At 40.4% G+C, this 9,549-nt stretch overlaps 1 protein-coding gene across 3 annotated transcripts; it reads left to right on the top strand.

Annotated features, from left to right (window-relative positions):
- Positions 1 to 2,613: 2,613 nt before the first annotated feature.
- On the top strand, positions 2,614 to 6,838 carry AdipoR (adiponectin receptor). 3 transcript variants are annotated; one of them, XM_020958260.2, is made up of 7 exons: positions 2,614 to 2,830; positions 3,399 to 3,813; positions 4,754 to 4,852; positions 5,063 to 5,415; positions 5,481 to 5,782; positions 5,856 to 5,935; positions 5,999 to 6,838. In XM_020958260.2, the coding sequence occupies exons 2-7, from the start codon at positions 3,451 to 3,453 to the stop codon at positions 6,131 to 6,133; spliced, it is 1,332 nt and encodes a 443-aa protein (XP_020813919.2). In that variant the 5' UTR covers positions 2,614 to 2,830; positions 3,399 to 3,450; the 3' UTR covers positions 6,134 to 6,838. The 3 variants fall into 3 exon arrangements, with proteins under 3 accessions (XP_020813919.2, XP_020813921.2, XP_020813920.2); XM_020958262.2 differs by having other exon boundaries at positions 2,651 to 2,830; positions 3,399 to 4,663; XM_020958261.2 differs by lacking the exon at positions 4,754 to 4,852 and having other exon boundaries at positions 2,651 to 2,830.
- The last annotated feature ends 2,711 nt before the right edge of the window (positions 6,839 to 9,549 follow it).

Raw genomic sequence — 9,549 nt, 5'->3', positions numbered from 1 at the left:
CGAGCTCCGTGCGGCTGGCGTCGCTGCTGACGCACAGGGGGGCAGCGCTGTCGGCGTTCGGGCCGCTCGGCGTATACTTAATTTTTTGCTTCGCTTTCGTCACTCGTTGCAAGTCGAAGTCAAGTTAATGGCGTTTTGGTTACTTTACTGATTTTTGGATTTCTGGTGCTAAGGTCAAGTTTGAAGCAATTAAAGCGAATGGATATGGTTACCACTTTGTGGCGAAAAAGAAAGCAAAATTGCTTACGCCAGCAGCTATACGGCGGCAGCAACGATAGCTTTTCTTGGTTTATTTTGAACAAGTTTATTAACCCTTTTCCGATTGCCAAAAACAAAAAAACATGCAGATCCTATCGCAAAAAGAGCGCTTAAAAAGCAAAGAGAAACATAATAAAAACTTACACAGGAAAAAAAGTGTCTAACAAATATGAATATGTATTTTAAAATCCTTTTTTTAACAAGCTCTAAGCTAATTTATACCTGTCACTTTCGAATAAATACTTTTCGAAGTCTCAGGATTAAAGAAATACTATTTTTCTGTTCTAATCAATTTATTTTCAATGTATTTGATTATCTTTGTATGAAATACATTAAATTTTTTTTAAATTAAAGAATACAAAATTTAAATTAAAAGAAAATTAAAGAGGGATTTAATTAATATATAATGTTATTTAATTTGTGGATAAGTCAAAGTTAAAATAAATTAAATTAAACCATTATCAACAATTACTAAACGATTTAATTGATATTTCTCCCTGTGCACTTCCCGAGCCGTCACACGAATTGGCTTTAAATAAACCGCTAGACAATTGATTTATTATCGCCGTCACGTCATGGAGCTGGAGCTGGAGCTGGGTTGAATCGGCCGGCCTAGTGAGCATTATATCTCGTCTGGGACACGCCTCGTTCCATCAGCGATTTCGTTTCAATTACGGGTATTTAGTTATGCAAACTAAGGGATTAACACATTTCCAGCTCGCTGGGAAGCGTTCGTTGGGAAATTTCACGCACTTTCCTAAATCAATTAAGGCCCCCCGCCCACGTGCTAAGTGCCGGGCCAAATATTAGTCAAAGCCAAAGCTGATGCAGTGCACCAGCTCTTCCGGGTCTTTAGCATTTCCATTTCCATATTGGTCACATGGCGAGGCAAAAACAAAAAGTCGTTTTGCATTTGTTATCGTTCGCTTGTCATTCGCATCGCGTTTATTATCGGCGTTTCTCTTTTGTGATATTGACCCTGAACTTCAGCGGCAACTATTTTAATACCGCCGATTAATACCGCTAGTCGGGGTCTGTGCGAAATCTGCTTCAGATCCTTGGCCGAGTTAGCGGCGGTGCTTATCAGAACTTCAAGAGCAGAGAGCCAAGAGCTGAAGTCTCATCGTAATCGGCTGATTGATGTTATTGGCCTGGATTCGTCTTCATCATATTACTGCATATCGTCCTTGAGCAAGACGCGATGTTCTATGAATTTTGGTCTCGTTAATATTACCTGATTTCAAAAAACTAAGGCGACTGCCTAGTGTAAACTGCTATAAGCTATTTGTTTTTTATGGGTCATAAAAAATCTATAGTCTCGTAGCGACAAAAGCAATAAAATCCGAAAGCAATTGAATTTCTATTTGGTTACTAAATTAGTCAATTTTTTACTAGCCACTTATTTCAATTCAACAATAAATATATAAGAATATGATTATGATTTTAAGTATAATTATACATAAATGAAAAAGGTTAACTTAAAATTATGTCATTATCAACTTTTGAAACACCTTTTGGTTTTTATGCAATCTAAGAGCTCCTAATTAAAGCTTTTCCATACAAATTATATCGAAACTAGATTTGAGCTGAGCTTGTTTTAGATTTATACAAAAATAATAATATACTTAAGTGTTTTGCCACGAGCTTTTTCGGCACTCGGAAAATAATAGTGACATGTGTGTATGAATACTTAAATATAATTTAATCCCGCGTTTTAACATGGGAATTTGCCAACAATCGCCTTTCGCGACATCATAACTATAACTTTTGAGGTAACTTTCCTTTTATAAAAGATGTTATATAATATAAGAATATATATAATATCATAAGGGACTTACAAAGATTTGTGTAGTTATTTTTCCGTATAAATTCGAATCAGCTATAGAATAATAGATTGATTAAACCTATTAATTAAATACATATATTTCTTTGGCATAAATAAGGGACCATAACAAATGGTAGTTTAAATATATTTTTGTACTTTCCATTCATTTAACCCAATGAGGAACCAATAATTTATTCAAAAAACAAGAAAGAGTTTATTATTATATTTAGCAATTTTGTAATTCCGTCATGGTCGGCAGTTTCCCATGAAAATAATTTGTTTGTAAAATATTAGGGTAAATAATACTATTTAGCAGGCAAAATTATCACCCCATTGACTGCCATTAAAAAGCCGTAAGTGACTAACAATGTTTGACTAATAATGAAAGTACATTGTTTGCCGACTGCAACGTGACTTCACTCTCAGCTTGCTTTGAATGTCGGCGCCACTTTGTGGCGTTGCCAGACTTCTCGACCAAGTTTCCAGAAGCAGATGTGTCAACAGCTGTCCGGTCCAGAGTGACCGCATGCCCACGAGAAAATTTACCCTTTTAATGCTGGAACATATGGTTGTTTGAGATTTTCCTTTTCGAATATACAGCCACACTAGCAAGAAAATTTATGAAAAACACATGAAGAAAACTATTTTTGCATCTAATTAAATCAAGTGCAGCGTGCTTTTCCCAGCGCCAGTGATAACTTCCAGCGCCTTCAGTTGAAGTTACGCCCATCGCGCGACTTTCGAGAAGTGAGTGACGTACTGGGAGTGCAACGGTGAAATGAACGTTAACCCCTAGTTGCCCCAAGTGTTGTGACACCAATTGCCCCAAAACTTAGTTCGGGGAAAAAAACTAGAGTGCGCAGGTGGGGGTCAAATCCCAGTCACGACACCACGCACTCCACGTGGCCCTGCACTTGGCTGCTTATCGATGGAAAACTTCTCTAGTGCAGATTGCACATTAACCCCGCGCTCCCGTTCCCATCAATGATCTTATGTAAAACTTTAATTGGCAAGCTAACTCGCTAAACGATATGATCAACAACACAGCTACACAAACAGAAAAGCAAAAGATATATAAGTACACCATGTACAGTGTTCACACATCGTGGGATCCAAAGGTCACACGACACTATACTATATGGCTGGGCAATTGGCGGGGATCAGGGCAAGCTAATAAACAAATAAATTCATACTATATCAAATATCAAGTTTTCCCATTCAGCTGGCGACGGCTGCGTTGAACTTACAAACGATTCTGAAAATAAACAAAATTTCGAAGTATCTAGTAACTGATCAGAGCGTATTTAAATTTCAGAATCTTCTTTTTGGAGGCTTCACAAAGGTAGTCCAGGGATTTTAAGATCGCCATGGACTCAGCCACGAATCTGCTGGAGCGCCAGAGCTCGACGGGCAACATGAGCAACGCCGAGGTGGAGGTGACCACCAACGTTAAGACCACCTTTGGCATGGACTCTGCCGGGAACTCCTCCGCGGAGGCGGTGACCACCACCACGGCCACGCTGCGAGGCAGTGGCAGCGACGAGGTGGAGGAGGACATCTTCGAACAAGTGAAGATGATACTGCGCAAACGTCGCGGCTGGGGACCCGAGGATTCGCTAAGCGCCAATGACTTGGATCTACTGGAGTACGACGACGAGCTGGGCGAGGAGGATGATGCAGGCTGTCCTCTGCCCTCTACCCCCGAGGACACCCAGCTCATTGAGGCGGAGGTGAGTGTTGGTTGACGGAAAATTTGCAGTTAATCGATTTGCGCAGCCATCTGTGGGAATACTCTTATCGCTGACCCGCCAGCCAGTGGTTATCATCAACCACTTGTTAGCCGAACTTTTCCGACTGTCATTTGAATGTCGGACTCTTATCGACGACGATTGGCCCACATTGAGGCCATTGCATTGCCTCAATGCACAGGTGGTGCTCTCCTTAGTCACGGTTCTGCTTCAGTGTAAAACCTTATCTTGGCTCTATGATAAATCAAATTGCCCATTTTGTGGCCCATTCCACCGCAATCAGAAAGAAGAGCCTTATCTTTTTCTTTACTTGCCGGCTGTCAAGTATGTTTTCCTGATTCGGGTTTTGTACTTGGCCCATCAGGCTATTTCGTCGTGCCTTTAAGCAACGGCTTGAAAGGTTACGAGGGGATTAAGCGCGCGAAGCGTCGGCTTGGCCCTTCCCGCTCCAACTAGGCATTCAGCGTTAGATGCGTCGCTGATAATGCTGCAGAGAGAGAAAAAGAGAGACAGGCTCGGGCGCGCTTATCTTATCGTTTGACGCACTCTGTGAATTCTCGTGCTCTGCTGACAGCGTTTAAACAAATTGTTTTAAATAAGTATGCGACTGCCACAAGTTTCAAAGTACGAACACTTGTTGTTTCGCACTCTTAGTTTTAGTTTTGCATGAATCTCTGCTGGCCGCTCGAGATGCCCGACGACAAGCTCCAGACGCAGCCAGAGATTGTGGTGCGGATGAACCCGGACCCAGAGCCGGAATTTGGTCAAGAATCAGATAATCGCCAAGAGAAGCCAGATAGAGGACGCAATTGAGTCGAAGGCAGGCGGAAATGTTAGTCCCATTCGATTTTAGATTTCCTTTGACATCCTGCTCGAAGTATTCTAAGCTTACATTTTAATGTCTTATCAATATTTTTCTCAGATGACGGAAGTGCTGAAGGCTGGCGTTCTATCCGATGAAATAGACCTGGGCGCACTGGCCCACAATGCCGCTGAGCAGGCGGAGGAGTTTGTTCGCAAGGTAAGATATATGGTCCTGCCAAATTGAGGAAAGGATTAGGTGCAAGATTCCATGCAATTGTTTTGTGATTTTGCAGCAGTTTCCAGTTAAATAAATAATTCAAGTGCCTTGTTTTGTTGTTTTTTTTTTTATGGTAGTTTTGTTTTCCTTTATTGTAGCTACTGTCCTGTACTTTGCATCCAACTAATATCACTTATCTTTTCATTTTAGGTCTGGGAGGCTAGCTGGAAGGTTTGCCACTATAAAAACCTACCTAAATGGCTGCAGGATAACGACTTCCTGCACCGTGGTCATCGCCCACCTTTGCCCTCGTTCCGCGCTTGCTTCAAATCGATATTCCGTGTCCACACGGAAACGGGCAACATCTGGACACATCTGCTGGGCTGCATCGCATTCATTGGCGTAGCTACTTACTTCATAACCCGACCGTCGGTGGAGATTCAAACACAAGAGAAGATCGTTTTCGGCGCCTTCTTCATCGGGGCCATTGTGTGCCTGGGATTCTCGTTTGCCTTTCACACACTTAGCTGTCACTCCGTAGAGATGGGAAGACTGTTTTCTAAGTAAGTAGCTACTGCATCATTTAACGGTTTAACTGGTATTAATTATTTGATGTATGTGCTTGCAGACTAGACTACTGTGGAATTGCACTGCTGATCATGGGCTCCTTTGTACCCTGGCTGTACTATGGCTTTTACTGTCATTACCAGCCGAAGGTCATATACCTGTCGGTGGTGTGTGTGCTGGGCGTTCTCTCCATCGTTGTCTCGCTGTGGGACAAGTTCTCGGAGCCGGGACTTCGGCCATTGCGCGCGGGCGTGTTCATGAGCTTTGGCCTGTCCGGTGTTATTCCAGCGATTCACTACAGCATCATGGAGGGCTGGTTCAGCCAAATGAGCCGCGCCAGTCTGGGTTGGCTAATTCTCATGGGTAAGTGTGCCTCCTGGAAAGGAGAGACATGAAAATATGTTTTATAATGTAAAAAAAAAAAACATTGATATAGGCCTGCTCTACATCCTGGGTGCTCTTATGTATGCACTCCGTGTCCCCGAGCGCTGGTTCCCCGGAAAGTTTGACATTTGGGTAAGACTTGAAAACATACCTGCAACCTCTAGGCCTTCCCTACTTTGCGTTGGTTCCTTGCAGGGTCAATCTCATCAGATATTCCACATACTGGTCATTGCGGCCGCCTTCGTGCATTACCATGGGATATCCGAAATGGCAATGTACCGAGTGATGTACAGCGAGTGCACCGTTCCCATAGAACCAATAACCTTCTAGAAGCTGGAGTGAAATGCCAAGGAACAATCATCAGAAAGAGTAACCACATACAATCCATGCATAATTACTCATAAAACATTAATTAAAGCGAACTAGCGCAGTTTTACAATGCAGCCTTTTTAGCGTTTGGTGAGCATTTGTACCTTGTTATACGAGTCCGACAGAAGCAAATTCACGACACAAAGAAACATAACTTCAAATTTATGCGCATTTATCATCAAGATCCTGCTAAATTTTAGAAATGAATAGTAGCGAAACAGTTGATTGTCGAATGGATTCTCCGCTAGATTAATTAATACATGTACAATTATTTATAAAATTTCCAATCGTTTACTTAATCTTACTCTAAGTTGGGTAGAGTTGCTAGCAGCTGCTATTGGTTGAACCTCAGCAAGCTAAGGTTCGCTCAGGGCTACCATTGCTAAAAAATCGTTTTTGAAAAGCCAGCCAAGCAATTTCTACTTTAAGTTATGCAATTAGAAGACCCTTTTGTTGCTTTCGAGTTATTAGGGGTTTATAGAGTAATAAAAACAACACATTCAAATGAGGTCTGAATTTACACTTACACATCACTTATACGCACTCATCCCCACAAACACATACACACACAAACCAGGAGGGCGCATTGGAGCCATAGATATTATCTTACTATATATACATCATAAAAGCGAATCAAAACAATAAAAATCTGAAAAGACTTCTCAATCAGATCGTTTCTACTGCTCGGAATTGGGGATATATCTGCATAATTCGCATATTTTATAGCAATGAGGCAACGGTTACCATCACCCTAATGCTTCGCCATAAATATATCGCCCCAGAGAACTAGAAATCGGCATCATCGGGGTTATTAGTTGAGTTCAGTCTGTCTGGCGAGGGCACAACGCTTTTCGGCTGATGACTGGGCGAATGCTGTGCGGATCTCGAGAGTTGACTTTGACCCCCTTGATCGAGTGAGCAGCCGTGGTCTAGTCTCGGATCTCGCATCCGATTCCCTTCCTCCGCTGCCCTGTGTTCTATGCGGCGTCATTGTCTTCATTATGTGCCAGTTTCTATTAATGAATCCGCAGATCGTTAAGCCTTTTATTATTTTATTCGCAAATAATCGAACTTTGTACTTGACAAGTTGTCGGCACGTGTCTTTCAACTAAATGCTATTGCAGCATTTATTTTTGTTTTTAACTCCACAAATTCAAGTTCAACATCACAAAAATAAAGTAAAAAATAATAAATCCAAATGACTTGGTGAAAAAAATGGGCGAATATCAATTCGGAAGTTGAGCAAAATGGGAGAAATCCGAACAAAGTCAAAGAGAAATATCTTAAAAATGTTTTAATGAGCCATAAGCATGTGCATAGCTAAATGGTACAGTAGAGCTTGGGCATGATGATCACTACCTTCTCCTACTACAATAATTTAGGAGTTCTTTATTTAAAATATATTTAAATAATGATCAGTTTAAGAGTCTACCAACGAAAACTTACTAGGACAAAAGACGAAAGTAAATTGAAACTATCCCAACGAAAATGTTGTTTTACTTATTATAATGTTGCCTCTTTAAAAAGATCATTAAATCAATCCATTTTGAACTAATTTAAATCTGTTATAGTTTATATTTTCTTATCTGTTTTGGAAATGACTTTGATTACTGATAACTATATAATTGAAGCATCACTGTTCATTCGATCCATACGACAACATGTTCGTTCCACTCCTCCCCAGCTATATATTTAAACTATAAAAAAATACTACTGAAAGCCAAAGCATTTTACGTTTTATGGTTAGGGGTCCGGAGATCATAAAACACCCTACACAGTTTCCCCAAAACTTTGCGCTGAATCAAAAATGCAAATGAATGCCAGGTGGGGAAATGGTCTCACCTTCGCATTTGGGATGTAACCTTTAAGTTTACCTACTCTTTTTCGTACTGATTTACTCAAGTGTCATCTTCAATTCAGACTGTCTACGTTTACCTGAAAATTCGACGCATTTTCTGTGCTTTCACTTTCAATTAAAGACCAATGCACGCGACATGTATGTACTCTAATTACTTCCCATCACATTTAATTGGACAAATTGTTTGACCAAGTCGGTCAGTGTGGTCACCTGCTCTTCGGAGCACTGGGCCAGCCGGAAGAGAAGCTGCGTCGATTTATGTATTTGGCTGTCATCGTAATTATGAGATATGCATCTATATCAGAAACTGAGACCCAGACCGAGACCGAGTTTGTGTGTGTCTGGTGGTGTGCAGTTCAATGTCGATAAACTTCGAATGCGTATGGAGAGTTCATGCCGCCACCCAGTTTCAGCTCGGCTTTCGACTGTTTATTAATGGTCTTGTGCAGTTGCTTTATGCGTTAAATTCAATAAACATCGACTCAGACCGGCGCAGACTGAGTGCGAGACTGACTGACTGACAGCCAGCAAGTGGCAACTGGTCTTTGAAGGTTTTTGGCGTTTAAGTGTTATGGTCAAGGCTGTTGCTAGCATCCGCTGTGTGTCCAGTTCGTTAGTTCATTGATTTCCAATCAGCCTCAGTTCACCTCGGACTCGGACTCGGACGTGGACTCAAAGTCTGGTGCTGGCCAAGATTACCGGGCTGCGCTTTTTTCTTCATTGCTCTTTTTTTGACCGTGTTCTCTAAGTGTTACGCATTAATTGAGTTTTAATGTACGCAGGCGATTGCTTAAAGAATTGCCACAAAAAAAACACGTAGGGACAAGCCAAAATTAGAAAATTAGGAGCAAAACAAGGCAAGGAAGGGGCAGCATTTTTTGCTCAATCAATTGTATTCTTGCAGAAATCCCCAGTCGGATGATTTTCATGCAAATTAAGCTATCTTGTCAAGTTCAAAAACATTAAAGCCGTATAATGTACGCAACAAAAGACTGGCAGTATGTTATTTCTTTTTTTATACCCTTTCCAAGGGTATTATAATTTGTATCAGTGAAGCAGTCATTTCCGACCCTATAAATCATATATATTCTTGATCAGAATCAACAGTCGAGTCGTTCTAGACATGTCTGGTTGAAAAATAAATTTTCAAAAATTTTTTCAAAATTTCAAATTGTTATCAGGGGTTAAAATTTTCAAAAATTTACAAAAATTCGAAATTTTTCAAATGTAATATTTAGTATTCAGATTTATTAACCTTCTAAAAACAAAACAACTTTCTGAATTTAAATTGATGCTTTTTTGACTTAGTTATGAGATTTTTAACTTTAAATTTTCCAAAAAAAAAACATCAGTGATTGCCAAGTGTCATATACATTTCGATTCACAATTCAATTCCTTGTTATTTAATTATAAAATATTAAAATATTCATGATTTTTTGGGCTTAGTGATGATTAATTTTAACTTTAGCTCCTAAACCAATTGCAAACTGTTAGAGAATACAAACTTCAGCTTTCTGGA

Source organism: Drosophila serrata, unplaced genomic scaffold (assembly GCF_035046125.1).
Source record: "Drosophila serrata isolate PLE 108 unplaced genomic scaffold, ASM3504612v1 contig_241, whole genome shotgun sequence".
NCBI lineage: Eukaryota > Metazoa > Arthropoda > Insecta > Diptera > Drosophilidae > Drosophila > Drosophila serrata.
This window is presented reverse-complemented; position numbering and strand designations above follow the sequence as displayed.

Excerpts from the sequence above, each read along its gene's own strand:
- AdipoR (XM_020958260.2), top strand. The coding sequence starts at position 3,451 with ATGGACTCAGCCACGAATCTGCTGGAGCGCCAGAGCTCGACGGGCAAC. Across the intron at positions 3,814-4,753 it reads CCCAGCTCATTGAGGCGGAG|ATGACGGAAGTGCTGAAGGC; the intron begins GTGAGTGTTGGT and ends TATTTTTCTCAG. Across the intron at positions 5,936-5,998 it reads CCGGAAAGTTTGACATTTGG|GGTCAATCTCATCAGATATT; the intron begins GTAAGACTTGAA and ends GGTTCCTTGCAG.